Genomic DNA, 17,778 nt, shown 5'->3' with positions numbered 1-17,778 from the left:
CGCATGCATCGGGTTGGCAGATTGCCCTTCGGCGCCTTCCATGACTTCTGCTGACCCGATCCCTACGTGCGAGCCTGTGCGTGTGCCATGACCCCCCACCCACACCTGTGCATGATGTGGTGCTGGTACCTGTCGCAGCTTTTTGGTGACGGGACCCCCTGTACTTGCTCAGCTTCTCAGAGCCCCATCGCGGTAGCCGTGCGCCGCTGGTACGCCTCCAGCGCCCGTCGTGCCAGCTTGTTGTACCGCTGCACGCGCATCGCCTCCTTCAGTACCTCTTGCTGGTGAAGTAGCCACGCACGCCTTGCCTCTGTGCCACCGGCGCACGGAGACTGCAACATTGGTGGCCTTTCCTTGTACAGGACGGCAAAGTAGTCTTCCTCGTCGGCGTCGTCGGCGTTGATGAGGTGGTGCTGGTGGCCGTCTTGCGTCAGCAGCTGGTTGGGCGGTGGCAGGGCTGGCACCTCAAAATGCACAATGGGATTCGTTTTCCCGCGTCTTGGCAGCTTCACCGCAGCCGTCTTACAACTCAAGCTCTCTGGAGTGCCGCTGTCCATGCCCGCCTCCTGCGAACCATACAGTGTCAAGAGACTCGTCAGTGGCACCTGAAAACTCTTCGCCGCCGCGAACTCTCCTCCGTCGTCATCAGCAGCTTGGCGCTCCAACACGCTCCGGCTTGCGCGCGGTCCGGTCGCAAAAGACGGCAGCGCTGTGGGAGGAGAGGAGAGTCCGATGCCGCCTAGCCATGCCAAGTGAGCAGGCCCGTCAGAACCGCGCGCAGTCACATCCTCGGCGGCAACGCCTGTTGCGCTGGAAACGGCAGCAGCACTTACCCGCTGCACCTGAGGCAGATCAGGGAGACACGACCACTGCACGGGCGGAAAGCTAACAAGACTTGAGCAAAACGGGGCGGCGGTCGAAGGCTGAGGACTTGCGTCGCCGGCCCGCAGCGTTCGATCCTCAGCGCCGACGGAGGGAGACAGCATTGCCGTCCGCGGCATGTCATTTGTGCTTCGCCATTCGGAGGCTGCATCCGCTCTGGCGCCGGTCGCTGACGCAGCGCGCCTCAGCAGCGTCGGCAGCGCTGACGAAACATCCACCGGCGCCAACCAATCCTCCGGCGAGTGCGACGACCATCCGGGCCACGTCAGGGTGCCGACAGCCTCGCTCGCCGCCGTGCGGCCACCGTCCAGACAACCCTCATCAGCACTATCGCTGACAGCGGACGTCTGCATCGCTCCCACCACCGAAGCAGGTGGGGCGCTGTTCATCATCGTGATCAACCGCTGAAGCGACCAAGCCCACGGCTCCGCATGGATGTTTTCTGCCGCGGCCCGGGTCATTCGCGCCTCTGCGTTGCCGCTCCTCGTGCCGCCACCCGCCGCGGTCAGCATGTCACGTGAGTTGCCCAGCAGAGCGGCCACACCACCAGGGGGGTCTCGCTCCAGCTGGAGCTGATACACGTTGCCAAGGGTATCACCCACAATCCACCGCGACGATGGTACCAGTGCTGATACTCCGCGACCACTGGCGCGCGGCGCCCTGCAGTTCAGCAAACCGGAGAGAACAGTGACGCTGCTGGTACAGTAAAAGCAGCCGATAAAGGCGTCACGGGCGCCACCAATGCGCGATTGCGCAGGGGTTTCGTCCATCTCGATACCAACGGGAGACGCGCGGCGAGAATGCGGTGCTGGAGGGAGCGTCGCCGTTAGCCACACCCGTGTCGAGCCGTCAGTGCAGCCTGCGAACAGCGCCACTCTCTCCATTACCGTTGCAGCCGCGTCCGACGGAAGTGGCGCAGCGCTGGCGTCAAGCGACGTTCCCAGCTCGGGCGGTAGCGTGCATAGCGCAACGCTTGTTGCACGAGGCGCGGCCGTAATGCGGTGAAGTGCGGCACCGCTGGCCCCGGCGTCGACTCCGTCCCCCTCTATTGCGGCTGCCTGGTTGGCGATGGAGCCGATGAAGCTCAGTCGTCGACAGAGTGTAATGCTAGTCCTGGGAAGAATGTTGGTGCTCAGGTGGTGCGAGGCGGCCGTTGGCGGCCTCGCTCCAGAGCCAGTGAGCGGCGTTGTCGGTACGCACAGAGTGCCGCTGTGTTTTTTATGAGCATGCGGCACTTGCACGCGAAGGAGGAGAACTTCGCCGTGACTGGTGGTGACGGCGACCGCAAACCAGCGCAGCGCCGCTGCCGTCGCCGCTGATGGTGCCGGTGGCGCAACTGCGACAGCTGAGCTGGATGATGTGAAGTACTCGTCGTCGCGCAGGAGGCAGTTCAGGTCCACCTCAAACTCCTCTGTCGCCGCGGCCTCTACGGCTTCTGGAGGGACTACGCCGTCCTCTACGTTTGTTGCATCACCGCGGGTGCCCCACTCTGGCGCCCCAACAGCCATTCCTTCTTCCAGCATTGTTCCAGTGGCACTTGTCAGCACCGAGGCACTGTCAGGGAGGCGCGACGGTACGTGCACCGTAAGACACCCGCTCAAGGCGCTCTCATGCCCGGTGCTGCAGAGCAGGAATAGCTGTCGCTGTGCCACAACGAGGGCAAGCCTGCCGTGGTCTCCATCGAGCGCATCTGCCCACACTGCAGCAGACGCATCCGCCACGTCGCCCGAGAGGGCGAGCTCCGGGTGCTGCGCGCTGAGCCACACCACGCTCGTAATTTCCTCTGCTTCCGCCCCATTTGCCCAGTGCAGTTGATGCCGATGCAAGTGCAGCTGGAAGCTGTTGCACAGCTCAACCTCTGTGGCACGACAGCGAGACAGCAGGCATTGCAGTTTTCGGGCGCGCCGATCGAGTGCCTGTCGACGACGCCGCGGAGCCTCGACGAAGGTCACTGCCTGCGGTGCGGGCGTCGCACTCGCAGCGACGGGGGCACCAGCCTGGCCACGCGCAGCGCAGTCAGTTATCGGTGGCATGGGCCGCGACCGTCCCACCTGTGAGGTTGAGTTGGAGGCGGTGGCAGCGCTGCCTGCACGGGGTGCTACCCCACCAACCGTACCTCCGCTCTCCACGCGCTCGTCCCAGGTGAAGCTCTTTCTTGCCGGCGTTCCCACCGCTACGCCAACGTCCTCCGTGGAGCGCTCCAACGTGTCCACGCTGCTTGGGTAGCTTGCACTGTTGCTTCGCGGGAAGATGCCATCGACAAGGCCAGTGGCGCGGTAGCTGGCACGGATCTGGTGACGTTGCTGGCGCTGTCGACGGCGTGCCCGGTCAGCTGCCATAACGAGTGAGGCAGCGTCTCCAAGCAGCTTGAAGATGGCCACGTCGCCGTTGGCGCACACGGCTGTCACGAGTGTGCTGCTCTCATCCTCTTTCTCCGTCGGAGGCGACGCGACGATGGCGCCGGCGGCATCGCTGCTGCGTGTGTGCGTGTATGCTGGCTGCAGCGGGTTCGCGAGCGGCAACGTCGCCTCTGCGCCACGGGTTTGCTGGGCGATTCTGTCCTTGCGGGCCTCGGCTTGCCCTCGATTGCCGTCCATCGCGGCCGCACTACACCGCTCCACCATGCTCAGCGAGATGACGGGGTACAAGCCATGCTCCGGCACGCGAACGCGAAGCAGCAGGCGCCCCTCGACCTGGTTCAACCCTGGAGACGACGACCACACGTACACAAGACCGAATACCACACCAACAACGATTCGAGTGTCGCGCAGCGCTAGAGAGATGCACGTAATACGGCAGTCGTCGTGCCTCAGCGTGAAGGCCGGCTTCAGCGGACGCGTTGCCTGCATGTTGCCCGCCGCAGTCGAGGAGCCCGGGCTCGCTTGCTTTCCCACCGCTTTCGGTCGATGCCATGCGGAGGTGCCCGTACAGTCCCCACCAGTTGCCGCCCCACGTGCCTCCCTGCAGGCGATGTCGTCATCCTCCTCACTCCTCTCTGGCACTCGAAACACAATCGCGGTTCCGTCTGCGGAGCCGGTGACGATCAGTTGGCCGTCGCGTGACGACGCCACCGCCGTCACTGCCGTGCAGTGCGCGGCGATCAGACAGCGCCTCGACATGGCTGTCTGCGTCTTGAAGCCGCCGCTGCCGCTGCCGCTGCTGTCCACTCGCCATGCCTGCAACGTACGATCCTCGCCAGCGGTGAGCAGCAACGCTGGAGGCGCTTGCAGGGCATCGGCGCCACCAGCGACGTCCTCGCCTTGGCCTGCGCGCGGTGGACGGAAGCACAAGCCGGTGACAGCGCCATGGTGACCGTTGAAGGTGGCAAAGACCGATCCAGTGATGCCGGTGTGCGTCAAGCGCACAACACCGTGCTCGTCGGCCGAGGCCATGCACCGACCGTCCAACGACACGGCGAGCCGCGTGATAGGCGCGGAGTGCAGCGATGTCCACCGCGCCACCACCGCAGCAGAGGCGTGGTCCACCACAACCACCGTGCCGTTGTGGCAGCCAACAACGCAGGTGACAGCGAGCGAGTTCGAAAAAGAAAGCGCGCGCACCGATGAGCCCAGCGCAAACTCCGTCGACTGAAACGCGACCTGCCGACGCTCTGGACCGCATCGGGTGCGCCAGGCCACCTTGGTGCGGTGTGACCGCCGACTCGTGATGCGGGTCTGATTCGGCGGCTCACATGGGGCCTTCATCTCTGGCGTAGTCACTGGCGATGGTGTGCGTAGTTCACGGGTGTTGTGCAGCACAAGAACGCCGTCCCAGCTGCCGCTGGCGAAGATGTCGCCAGAGCGATGGAAGGCAACAGCTGCGACAGGGGTGTGGTGCTGCCGCTCCGTGTGGAATGGCATAAGCGATGCCTGAAACGGCGTCTGCCTGCTGCGGAGGCCGGTGCTCGACCCAGGTGTGCCCCGCCGCACCACGGCTGATCCAGCGTCATCACCGCCAACGCACAGCTCGTCGTTGACCTTCTCTCTCATCCGTCGCTGCAGCCGCTCTGCAGAGCCGGCCGGGTGCTTGGGCATGCGCAGGGCCAACGCGGCTTGGATCTCGCTACACAGCCTCGACGTGGCCTCTGCACTGCCGATGCCCCAGAGCATGATGAACGAGTCGTGGCTGCAAGAGCACAGCACTAACGGTTCCAGCGGATGGCACACAAGCCCGCTGATGGCTCGAAGGTGGCCAGTGCCGCGTTGCAGCAGAGAGTTGTCTTCAAGGCTCCACACGTACAAGAGGCCGCGAGCACACCCCGAAACGAGTAGCTGCGCCACCCCAGTAGACGCGACCAGGGTAGCCGATGCACCTGTGGCGTTGACGCCTGCTGTTGGACCGCCAGCAGTGCGAGGGGTCACGTACAGCAGAGAGGTGACGGCGGACTCATGCCGCAGCGTCGATGCCACACGACGCCGTCCCACAACGCCTGCACCGCCTGCGCTTTCCGTCTCCGTCGGTACCAGTTGTGACTGCTGCAGCTGCTGTTGCTCGTCCTCGTCTGCTGACATGCGGCGCAGAACCCCATCCTCGCCGCCAACAGCCACCTCCGTCCCATCCGGGCTCATCGCCATGCACCGTATCGACTGCGGGGAGGCAGTCGCGAGCATCACGCGACCTTCGCCGCCGTGCTGCCGCGCATTCAGCCAGTGAACCCACATCGTGGAGAGAGCGGAGAAGGTGGGCATATTGGGGGAACGCACTGCAGGGCTGTGCAGCGCGGCATCCTCAAAGCACCGACGTTCACCTTGCGGGCCCACCTGCACTTCGAAAGAGGCGGTGCCTTTATTGGTGGTGGTCATTTGATGCAGTGCATGCTGCAGGCGCGCTGTCGAGGCCGCATCGTAGGCGCTGATGCACATCGCCGGCCCGACCATGTTCCACACACACTGACGCAGCAGCGCAGGCTGGCGCAGCAGCACGTGGTAGTTCTTCTGCAAAATTTCCAGCACGTAGCCGAGGCGCTGAATGTCGCGTCGGTAGTGTTGCCACTGCAGCGCCAGAGCACGGCAGCTCGCCAGTGGGTGGACGCTGCCAGTGTCCTCTGCGTCCGCGTCGTCATCTGCCTGCGCTGACCCCGTAGTAGCCGATGCGCCAGGTGCCAAGAACAACGCGGACGTCGTTGCGCTGACGACGGAGGACAGCAACCCGATCAGCTGCGATAGCATGCGGCGACTCACCAGCAGGCATTCCAGAAACGGCAGGTAGCACGCCAATGCGGCCGTCACATCAAGCCGACACGCCTGCACCGACCCTTGCAGCACCCCGAGAAGTTCCCGAGGCGCGTAGCGCTCCGGCACAAATGTGCGCCGCGTGAGCGGGTTCGCTGCGCTGCGCTGGATCGACTCGGTGACCTGGCGCAGGCCGACCTTCACCTCCTGCTCGTCGAGGGAGACATCGATGGGCTGGTAGCACAGCTCAGCCAGAAGAATGCGTTCCTGTGCGCACTGGTAATCGGACGCATAGCGGAAAAACCTGCGCGCGATGGCATCAACGAAGGTCGACGACTTGATGAACAGGCGCCCGTGATGCGTGTCAAGGCAGATGCCCCGCAGCAGCGTCACCAGCCGCGACGCCGCGGCGACGTCCGACACAAGGCGGTAAAGGTTGAACTCCAGCACACCACCAACGGGTTGGCGCAACAGCAAAATGCTGAGGACGACACGGCACGTGGCCGGGTCGAAGCGGGCCTGCAAGTGTTGAAAGAGTTGCTCGTGCAAGGCGGCGCGCGACGCCGGGAGTAAGCGGATGTCCTCGCGAAGCGTGTCGAAGGTGCTGAAGAGGCGAAGGTGCGTGATCGCGGAGATGAGGTAGCTGGGGCGGCCGGCGTCGCTCTTGCAGAGCAGATTCTTCAACTCATCTGCCGTGAAGGACTCCTCCAAGACCTTGCCGTAGTTTGCGAGGTGCAGCCGCACCAGTTCGGCACGTTCACCTTCATTCAAAATGGGCACTTTGAGTACGTGGGCTGGTGGGGTACGCGTGCGCAGCGCGCGGGCCAACGACGACCGCGGGCACGCTGACACGAGAAAGCGGATGCGCTGCGTGGCCAGCGGATGCAGAATGGTTCCCAGAAGACTAACCAACTCTGCCGCCTCGGAGGACTTGTCGAGGCCGTCCAGCATCACCACAAGAGCTGCCTGACCCGCTCCCGCCGCTGCGCGACCGGCGGCGCTGCGACTGTCATTTGTGCCTCTTCCTCCTCTTGCGGTGGTAGCCCTGCCGACGTCGCCGCTGGATGTCTCGAAGTGGCGATGAATCGCAGCGTACGCGTGGTCCAGCACCAGGAGGAGCTCCTCGACGGCGTCCGTGTCGTGCACCGAGACTTCGCCGCACAGCTGGAAGAAGACGCGGAGAGACTTCGCGAGGAAGAGGAGCAGGCCACGCACTGAGTCGTCCTCTGCCTGGGTAGAGTAAAATAGAAAGCGCGGCATTGCTTCCGAGGTGGACGCTTTGCGCATCGGCTCGAGAACTAGCGCCGTTAACGCCGCCAGCGCCGACGACTTTCCGTCCCCGTCGCAGCCTTCCAAGAGTAGGATGGAGCTCGTGCCGTCCCCTGGCGCAGCGGCACGACCGACGAGCGGCTGACACGAAGTCCCTCCCCCGCTGCTCGAGCTATCCTTGACATGCTGCGCGCGCTGCGGCGGCGGGAGCGGCGAGAAGCCTCGCACCGGACAACTGTCGTAAGCGCTCTCGGATTGGGGGGTCAGTGCCACGTACTCTTGGCGCTTGGTGCCGTGCGGGGCGACACCCCTCTGCCTCTCCGCCCCGACATCGCTCCGCGCGTCGCTTTCGTCCGTGACGCCAAGGGTGCCGTTCAATGCGAAGCTGGAGAGCCGCTCCAGGAGTCCACGCGGCGCAGCGTACAGGTCGCTCAGCCTGCGCACGAATTCGCTCTGTGCCACCACGAGCATCGCATACATGTCAGGCGCCTCGGCACCCGTTGCTTCCCTGGCCGCTTCTATTGCCGATCTTGCGCTTCTCGAACGCCTACGCACCTCCGCGTTTTTCTCTGGCCCATGAGCGTCTGCCACGCACGCGTCAGCGTGCTGATGCTGCTGCTGCTCCGCTGCGTTGTCGTCGAGCACCGGACGCACGCCGCATACGCGGCAGATGACCTCCTGCAACTCATGAAACACCTTGTCAGAGAAGTCCGTCATATCGATCGCTACGTCCATCGACGTCAACCTCTTTGGCTCCTCAGACTCGGTGATGCGGGCCTTTACAAACGACCAGAGCGAGTCCGCCTCGCTTGTCTTCCCACTGGTAGAAGAAGCGACTTGGCCAGCGCCATCACCGAAGCCGTGGCGGCTTCGCACCGCCCACCTACCCAGGTCATCTTCCGTCATCGCGCGCGCGCCGCTGCACATGGCGGCAGAACGGGTGGAGCCTCCAGCGAGGAGCGGCGCGCCTCCGCTGCTGCACCCACTGTTGCCTGGCAGGAGCGCCTTGCCGGGGCTGATGTACGTGGCCTGGTAGGGAACAAGTTTGCATCCGCTCTCTGTGATCCGCTGCTTGAGGCGTGCGATCGCCTCGGTAGCGGTGGCGGAGTCGGCCTCGTAGACGGCGCGGCATGCCGAGTCCGCTGGGCCGAACGAGGAGAGGAGGTGTGGCAAATCACGAGCGAAGAAGAGCGCCGGCCATGGGGCCTCGTCGCAGCCGACGCGGCGCTTCGTGTTGTACATGGCATGGCGCATCTCGAGCTCCGTCACGGACGCGTGCGGGTCCGAAAGCTCCCGCATCCAGGCGTAGTCCTCTGCATCCACGTCCTCGTCGACCACGAGCTGAAGCGGCGTCGGCGGGCTCGTGCCGTAGCGCGCACCGATGATGCCGAGGAAAAATGGGCTGCACCGCGACACCTCGTTAAGGCAGACGGAGGTGGAGAGGTTGCGGCTTGTCGCAAGGGCAGGAATGCCCCAGCGCAGGTCTACCTCCAGCAAGGTCACCTTCAGCCCCGCCTCGGCAGTCCACCGCCGCAGCCGCGGAAAGATGTCGAACGTGATGGCGTTGCGCTCGTTGTTCATGTCAAGAAACGTGCTGGAGATGAAGAAGCGGCACACGCGGTAGGAGGTGATAAGGCGGCGAACCACCACCGTCGCGATAGGCGACAGCGGGTGGCTCGCCGGATCCTGCAGGAGGTGCCGAGCCACGGATTCGGTCGACGCCGTGTGTTGAGGTTGTGCCGCGTGCGCGTGCAGCCGTGCGTCACCGGCTCTCTTTTGCGTTCGGCTGTCAGCGGCGGCAGAGGCAGCAGCAGATGCTGTATCGCCGGCCGAAGGCGCCGTGGTGCTGTCGCCGTGCTTGCTCGACGACATGGAGAAGAGCTTCAGGATCGAGATGAACGGCTGCGGGTGAAAGACAGACGACACGTTTTTGCCCTCGGCGGCCAACCACGCTGGTTCGCTCTCTCGGACTTTCCCGGAATCCCAGTGACGCGCGGGGTCTACCGCCTCGCCGACGCTCCTCTCCGCGCCGCTGGTGCTTGGCGTTGCCACTTGAGACTCAGTGAACGACGGCTTGGCGAGTAGCCGACGTATGCTCGGCAGTGCTGCGCGACCTTTTGATGGCGTCTCCGCATCGCTAGTCGACGATGAGAGGCCCGCGATGCTGCTCGTCAGCCACTGTAGCCGCCGATCACTGCTGCGTGAGCTGCAATCCCAGTCCCGCCCTGTTGCTGAGACTGCCTTTCCATCACCGTCGAAGAAAGGCAGCGCCACCGTAGGCGCGGTCATCGCTTCGGTCACCAGTGAACGCGCCGTACTCGGGAGCAAGGAGCTCTGCATGGGAGTGGCTGTGGTAGTGCTGGACTGTGTGGGCGGCTTGAGGCAGTCGCTGAAGGTGAATGCACCCGGGGCATGGAGTGCTTCTCGTGAGCCGCCGCCGCCACCGATGTGCAGCTGATGGCCCTCTCGTAGCGCCGCCAGCACCTTCAGTGCCTTGGCACGCTCCCCCCAGGCTGCTTGACTAGCGCGTGCAGAGAGACGCGACACGTGGTAGGTCTCCGCCGCTCGCTCGATCACCGCGAGCGAGCCGCCGTTCGTCCGCTCCGCCACGAGGCGCAAGATGGAGTCGCTAAACCCGGTGAGAAGGGCATCGTTGCGGTGGCCAAAGTGCTGCTTCACCTCTGCTTTCTGCAAGGCAACTGTGACACCGCTCTTGGCCGCAGGCGCCGCCACCTGCCCTCGCTTCCCGTGCGCTGGGGCGCCGGCAGCTGATGCTCTCGCCGGAAACTCCGTAGCCCCTGGAACCTGGGCGACCCCCTCCGCAGCAGGAGGGTTCGAGGCTTTCAAGTTCACGCCGACGTACACCAAGTCGGGGCTGCATGTGCGCCTCAGCCGTGACAAGTATGTCGGCAGATCACCAAACGCGGGGGCGTTGCGGTTCATGTGGGCGTAGGTGCGATGCACGCCCTCGTCGAACACAAGCAGAGATTCGATTCGCATGTTGCGCTCGATGACCTCGTCAAGGAATGCGTACGGAAACTGCGCACCCGCTGCATCCGCGAACATGGCGAAAGAAGTCGCGACGCCATCGGGCCCGACCTCCTCTCGCTTCCGCTCCAGCAGCGAGGAGCAACGCGCGGTGAGCGCGCTCGCGAGGCCCATCAGCCCTGGGGCACCTTTTTGTGAGGCCGTGGCACTCGCCCTGTGGAGAGGGCTGAATACGGCCTCGAAGTCTCCCTCGAACGCACCGTCGTCATCGAAGTCGTTGCCCCTGCTGCTGCTGCTGCTGCTGCTGCTGCTCTCCGTGTCCCAGCTGCTGCGGCTTCCAGCGTCCTCGTCATGCATCCCTTGCAGCGGGGTTTTCTCCACATCCGGGGCCTTCTCCCGAAATACAACGTATTCGTCGTAGCAGTAGATCAGCACGACACACTGCTCGCAGCTACGCATGAGCATGGCCACCAGCAGCGCTGTCACATCCACCTTGCGCTGGCTCGACGCCGGTGTTGCCACGGTCCCGCCCATCGCGGACATCGGCTCAAACAAGGCAGATGTAACGCAGATAATAACGATGGACGTCCCTTTCACTGGAATCACGTTCAGCCGCGCCGAAGTGTTGATAGCGGAGTCGAGCGCAGCGCAGTACTGCACCACGTACCGGCGCAGGTACGCGCGCGGCACCAACGGCCGTTCAAAGCTCTTGGCCGCCTCCCTCATCGTCTCGCGACCGGCCGCGGCAGCAGATTTCGATGCGACGGCAGCGCGGCCCCTTCCGCGGCCACCACGACCCCGTTCGGAGACCACCTCTGTTCTGAAGCGTGCCTCCCGGGTCATAGCTCGCAGCGTGTCGAGGTGCACCAGCAATACGCCGACCTGCCGCACAGCCAGATAAGCGCTGTAGAAGCGATAGGGCAGCTGCTGGCTGGCGGCGACTTGCTGCTCATCGACTAGTTTATCCAGCACGCGCTTGTGCGTCGCGGCCGAGCACAGACGTGTGAGTATGTTCCGCAGGTTGCGCAGAAGGGCCATGTATGGAACGGCGTCAGACGAGATCAGCGCGTCCCAGACACGGCCGGTGTTGCCCTCCTTGGACAGCTGAGTTTCCCAAGTCGCTGGTACAGGAAGGTGCATGCGCTGTCCGGCGCGGCGCGCGTCGAAGACGCAAAACGGCAGCTCCGCATTGTCTTGGCGACTATCATCCTCGTCCTTGCCCTCACCGCCGCCACCGCCAGGGATAGGACGGCCGTAGGTGTCTTTCGCGGAGTGGAGGCCTTTTGCCGAGGATGTGACCCCTGTCTTCAGCGGTGCTGCATTCTTCCATGTGGGATCAGTGAGATGTAGCCGCATGCGTCGGAAGTCATCCTCGTTGGTCGGGTAGCGCTTGCCCAGGAGGCAGCACACAATGTACGGTGGTTCGGTGATGTGCAGCATGCGGATGAGCTGCTTAAAGGTAAAGGTCTGCGGGTGGGCTCGGTACGGCAGCGCGGAAGGCTGGGTGCCGGCGGCGCTTGACTCTTCTGGGTCGGTCATGCTCGGCGCGGCCGCGCGGTCACGTCTGATCTGGCGCCGCTTGGCGCGGTGCTCTGCCGCCTCGTTGTCATACTTGGCCATTGAGAAGACGGAGAACTTCGCGAAGGAGCTCACGAGGGCGCTGCGCAGTGCCGCGGGGATGTAGGAGCGTGTCGGGTCGCGGGCTGCCGCGCCTTGGTGGCGATCACACCTCGCCTTCGCGCCCATCCTGCTGGCTAGCGGGTTTGCGCCTTGGAGGCTGCCACTTCTGCCGCTGCGCGCTTCGACGGCCGAAGGTTCGGGACTGCGCGTGGCACTAAAGCTTGGGTGGCGCTTCTCAGCACTTGGGGTGGCAGACGTGGTCGCGTGAGCCTCGCGCTCAGTCTTCACCGAGTACGTCAGGGCTCCGGCGTAGTCGTGGGCGGCGTCGCAGTCGTGGAAGTACGCGAAGTTAGCGACCGCCAGCCAATCAGACGGAAGCACGATGATCTTCTCCATGTACGGTTGCAGGAACGGAATGCAGTTCGGTTCTCTGGCACAGAGTGCGACGAGGAAGCTCGGCGAGCGGCGCAGGTGCAGTTCATGGCGGACGTAGAGGGCCAGTTTTAGCACAAACTCGCCATCTTGGCGGGAGATGAGATGCACCAGCTCACGCATCTGTGCCACCGTAGACGCACCGTCGTTCTCTGGCGTCGGCGCTACATCTACCGCAGCTTCATCCGCCGTCGGGGAGCGTGCGGCGGGAAGCTTTCCAGGCCGCGTCGCCTCAAAAGGCGGCTCTTTCATCAAGCATGACGACACCAAGTTCACCAGCTCCGTCTTCAGCGGCGTGAGCTCCGCTGCGTTTATCCGGTAGAAGTATTCCATTGGAGAGGAAGGGAAGGGGAGGGGGTAATAAGTAGCAGACACGGAGATACGACGTAGCCGCGGACACTGCTGGTGCTGCTGCGTGTACCTCTCTCTATCTACATATATATATATATATAGATAGATACGTAGATGTGTATGTGCCCGCTCACACGCCTCGCTTTTTTAGTACCTCGTGAGTCTCACGCGCGCACGTGTGCCACTGAGTCCCTGCCTCAAAAATTCGACGGAGCCGCGCCTGGAGTGCGCGAGGGGGACAGAGACTACAGAAGGTCACGGACCCGCAATAGATGCAAGGCGAGGACAGAGAGGCAGACCTTGGTCACCCTTCTTTTGCACTCTCTCACGCACACACGGAGAGGGAGATGAGGACAGCGGACCAGCGAGAGATGGCCGTCGAAGCGGCGGCGGCGGCGGTCGCTGGTCAAAAAATGCTCACAGGTGCGGGAGAGATTGATGATGGAAAAGGGAGCGCGAGAGGCAAGTGCCAACAACAGAGAAACAAAAACGAAACAAAAGTATGAGTGCTGTTCGCAAGACACGACGAGGGCGGAGGTCTGTGTGGGTGGGTGGGTGTGCCTGTGTGTGTGGGTCTGTCGAGGAGAGAGGAAGCGAGGTTGTGACACCCACAACGCACACACTCACACAAGAGAGAGAGAGCGGCGAGCGAAAAGGAAGAATACTTGAAACGATCCACGGTGGCCTCCGAGTAGCACATGAAGGCAATACGTATACGAAGATGCAGCAGGACGTCGGCGAGGGCGATAAGTGAGGTGGGCGGGTGCGGTGTGTGTGTGTGTGTGTGTGTGTGTGTGTTGACCTTCGTTGCAGGGGTGGGAGGCGGCAAGAAGAGAAGCGAGGGACGTCACGAACCTTGAATGGCCGCCTCCACGCCTTCTCCTCCCTACTCCACGCAGTGCGTGCGTCCTGCGAGTGTGTGTGCCGCTGGAGAGAGGAGCGGCTGATGAGTCGGAGAAACGAAAATTTCGACATGAAAGTTTTCGTGTCGTAGAAGCGATGGAGGGGGGGTTGTCAAGAGGTCGAGGAATGGGTGAGCACAAGAGAGAAGGTGAAGAGCGCAAGTAAGGGGGGAGGAGGAGGAGGGCTCACAGCGAGAGAGATGCACGCGCCTCATCCCATTTCTTTGTATCGACTCGAGAGCAACCTTCCAGTCCTGAGGTGAGAGGGAATGCCAGCAGAAGGCTTCGCCATGAACTTGAACGCCGTGGATGCCGGCCCGGGGTTCACCAGCTTCGCACCAACACCCCCATCACGCACAGCACTTCTCAGTGTCTGGGTGACGGCACTGCTTCACGCTGTGCGCAGATCGGAGAGATGGAGAGAGGAGCGGCACACATACACGCGCACATGAAGCGGCACTGCGACACGTCTTCTTGGGCGCCCGACCCTCCACTCTCGAGGATAGTTCTCATCATCTGGCCACTGCTCACGCTGCAGCGCGGTCCCTTCGTCCACGTTGATGTTTGCCTTTCCTTCTGTGTGGTGGTGGTGGGGGGGGGGACGGAAAGCCGTCCTTAACATCACGCGAACACGTACGAGATGCAAGCACGCAAAAGACGCATACACGCAGTGAGAGATAGAGACATACGCACACATCTGCCCGATCCTTCCTCGCCTCCACCTCCGTTCTCCCTCGTCGATGCTCATGTGGCCGCTCTTGACGCTGCTCCTCCGCTTCCGGGCTTGCTCTGCTTTCGCTCGATGGAGGTTCGTGATCGGGGGGGGGGGGGGCTGCGCGAATTTGTGCACGGGGCACAGGGCGGTGGAGGCAAGCAGGAGGAGATGCAACGAGAGCTGGTCAGGGCGTGGAGGATGGCGGAGCGGCCGCGCGTGCAGCTAGAGCCGTCTCGACACACCAACAGAAAGGGCCAGAGAGCACTCCGTCGTAAAAGGAGGGGGAGGGAGGGCGAGTTAAAGGCGCGGTCAAAAGACGAACACACGGGTGGGGTACAAGCGCGAAAGGGTGTGTGGTGCATGTGCGCGTGTGCGTGCGTGTGCGTGTGTGTGCATCACGCTTCCTACCTACAAAATAGAAACAAGTAATCCAAACAGTCACAGGGAGCACCCCTCGCGCATGAAGACGACTGCGCGAGCATGGATACGGGGGCTTGAGGGCGATGTAGAGTGGAGGCGGAGGAGACACGTGACGGCTTCGACTCGTGTCTAACAGCGGTTAGGGGCATGACAGAGAGAGGGGGGGGGGTCAGCGCCGACACAGTCGGAGGTGCATAAACCGCCGTGGCGCTCACAGACAAGACACACTCCCGCGTGCGGCCGACTTCTGCCGCCCCGTCCTCGCGTCCTCCGCTGCGCTTCTTGAGGTGCGCACGAAGATAGAGCGGCATGCACATGCGCAGGCACGCATGATAGCGTCGCGTTGCCGCTGCCGAAAAGCGGCCGCTAAAAGCCTCCCGTCCTATCGCACCCCATTTCTTGCACGTCCCGGCTTTGTGGCGGCAATCGTCGTGGCAATGTCCGGTAGCCGCTGCCAGCACCACCGTCTTGGCACTCACAGTCTTCTTCCCGTCCTCCGCTTAAATTGCCTTGGTGACCTTCGTCTGCTCGAAGCCCCGAGGCAGATAGCCGGCCTCCTCGGTATTCCAGTCTACATGGCGCGGCGGGTTGCCGTCGCCGTAGCGCATGATCACAAAGCCCTTCCAGCAGAACATCCATAGAAAGAGGTACAGCGTCGGGGCGGAGATGTAGTACTCGCGGCCCAGCTCGACGGCCCGGTTCATCATCCACTTCAGGTCAATAAAGCGCAGCACGGCGAGGCCGCCGTTGTAGGCGCCGAAGAAGCCCTTCGTGGCCGAGGACGGCGGGATGTCCTCCAGTTTGGGTGGGTGGTAGAGCTCGCCGCCGCTGAGGCGCACCGGCGTGCGTCGGACGAGAGAAGCTTGAGTGCGGCGCAGCATGACGGCAAATCACGCTTGCAATATCAGGGAAGTCGCACGAGTAGAGGGGCGCGGAAGCGGGCGGCGTTCACCGAAAGTGGAGTGGACGTGAGGCGTGTGTGCTGTAGGGACTTTAGGACGGTGAGTGCGGCGCAAAAGACGATGGAGCGGAAGGGAAAAGAACAGGAACGACAACGACGACGGAAGAACGCAGAGGGAGGGGAGTGAGGGAGGGGGCCGAGACAGACATAGATGGAGAAATCGCGCATAGGAAGGGGCGATGGGTACGGGCAGGGGAGGAGCGAGAAGGTCCATTCTCATCGTACGGCCCGTGTGTGCGCTTGAGCCCCCGTCTCAGCGACTGCGGATGAGGTGCTTCGGCAGAGAGGCAGGGATGGGGTAAGGGCGGCGCTGAGCATCACCCTGAAGAAAGCGCATGGCCCACGCACGCAACAACGGCGACAGCAGCAATGGAATTCTTCGGAGGTGCCACGTGGGGGGGAGAGAGAGAGGGGGGCTCTGAATGATGGAGTGGGTGGCCGGGTGGAAGTTGACCGTACGCTACTCTGGCCAGGAAGAGGGAGATGCGCACATGCAGAGGCGCACAAGGGCGAAAGAAGAGAACCGGGGGTCGGTGCCGCTGCCCAGAAAAGTAGGTGGCATGTGCGCGCTGGTGCCCACCGGGAGGACGTCATCACCTGTCTTCCCAGTTCAGCAGACGGAGGTGGCGCATCCTCCCCCTCCGCACGTTCCGCCCGCTCTCCCCTCTCCGTTCGCTTTCGAGCCCCCGCTACTAGCTCACATGAGGGACTGCGAGCTCTCGAGGGCGGCGTACAGGTCAAACACCAGCTGCGACGCTGTGAGAGGCTTCACCCAGTGCACGTGCCCGCCATTGCCGATACCGTGTGCCGGTGCCCCGTGCAACTCCTTCAAGGCCCGCTGCTGCTGCAGGTCGGCCGTCAGCAACACCACCGGTGGGACGGTGCAACGTGGGCTTGCGAGGAGGAGATCGTTCAGGTAGGAGGAGGTCAACAGGTCTCCCGACTCCAGGGACGTGTTCGCAAAGAAAACGTGCAGGGTAGACGCTGGGTGGAGGCGGGCCAGCTGGTACAAGGTGTGGAGCGTCTTCGCGGTCACGGGCACGAAGAGCTCGTGCGTGGCGCAGAGTGCTACAGGAAAATCGGAAAAGATGCGCCGCAGCTTCGGTGAGAGAAGCATCTCCAGCAGCTCACCAGGGGAGCCGAGCTCGACGTTGGCTACGTCAGCGACGAGGATGACACGAGCAGGCTGCGTCTTACGTACACCCGGTGCTACGCCTGCGCTGATCCCACCGTCAGCAGGCTTGGGAGCCGGCGCAAGACCGCAGCTGTACCGCAGCTCACGAAGCACTTGTGCGTTGTACAACTTGAGCTCGTGTGGAGTGAAGAGCTCGTCAGCGTGGATGAAACTCAGATGCCGATGCAGCTCCGTCGGACTCATCCAAAGTGGCGACGACGATGACGCCGACGGAACTTCCGCGGCTGCACAGGGCGCAGACAAGCTGGAAGACTCTGCCCGCAGCGACGCCGCCACGCCGTCGCGTAGTCGTTGCCACACACACGCTGGGCAGCGCAGCAGAGGCGCCGTGGGCTCGTTACGGATGTAATACAGGTCATGGAAGTGCGAATTCCAGCGGCTGCTCTGATGGGCAGTAAAGTACGCAGCATCCATCCACGTCCCAGGCGGTGCGCCATACCAGCATGGCGAGCCATAGTAACCCTTCTCCTGCTGCCCCTTCGCACCGCACTCGCCAGCGGTGTCGCGTGTATCAGCGACTGCACGACGACGGGTATCCTGTTGAACGGATTCCGTCACTGCACTGCTAAGGAAGCGATACGTTTCCGGTGCGGCTGACTTCCTGATCCGTGCACTGGCGCTGGAGTACTGCGACAATGGAGCGACCGGTGTGGCGAGCGGCCACACGTCGCGGCGGGGGTGGGGCTGGGGCTTCGGAAACAGTGTCCTGCGCTCGTGCGCCGGGCATGACTGCAAGAGTTCCCGCAGACGGCTCACGTTGTCCGCACGCGCATTAGCCCTTTCCGCCATCAAGCGCCTTTTTTCTGCGACAAGGTATTCCGCGAAAGGCCTCACAGAAGATGATGATGCAGTGCTCGATGCACAGCGCCTCG

The 17,778-nt window shown here is 63.2% G+C and overlaps 3 protein-coding genes across 3 annotated transcripts; all 3 read right to left on the bottom strand.

Moving 5' to 3' along the window:
• Positions 1–176: 176 nt before the first annotated feature.
• On the bottom strand, positions 177–12,695 carry LMXM_26_1110 (conserved hypothetical protein; the record flags this gene model as incomplete). Its single annotated transcript, XM_003876363.1, has 1 exon — positions 177–12,695. The coding sequence occupies one exon, from the start codon at positions 12,693–12,695 to the stop codon at positions 177–179; it is 12,519 nt and encodes a 4,172-aa protein (XP_003876412.1).
• A 2,555-nt stretch (positions 12,696–15,250) lies between these two features.
• On the bottom strand, positions 15,251–15,631 carry LMXM_26_1100 (conserved hypothetical protein; the record flags this gene model as incomplete). The annotated part of the gene is made up of 1 exon (XM_003876362.1): positions 15,251–15,631. One exon carries the CDS (start codon positions 15,629–15,631, stop codon positions 15,251–15,253), a length of 381 nt encoding a protein of 126 aa, XP_003876411.1.
• Positions 15,632–16,408: 777 nt separating this feature from the next.
• Positions 16,409–17,695, bottom strand: LMXM_26_1090 (conserved hypothetical protein; the record flags this gene model as incomplete). Its single annotated transcript, XM_003876361.1, has 1 exon — positions 16,409–17,695. The coding sequence occupies one exon, from the start codon at positions 17,693–17,695 to the stop codon at positions 16,409–16,411; it is 1,287 nt and encodes a 428-aa protein (XP_003876410.1).
• Positions 17,696–17,778: the final 83 nt, after the last annotated feature.

This window comes from Leishmania mexicana, chromosome 26 (assembly GCF_000234665.1).
Source record: "Leishmania mexicana MHOM/GT/2001/U1103 complete genome, chromosome 26".
NCBI lineage: Eukaryota > Euglenozoa > Kinetoplastea > Trypanosomatida > Trypanosomatidae > Leishmania > Leishmania mexicana.
This window is presented reverse-complemented; position numbering and strand designations above follow the sequence as displayed.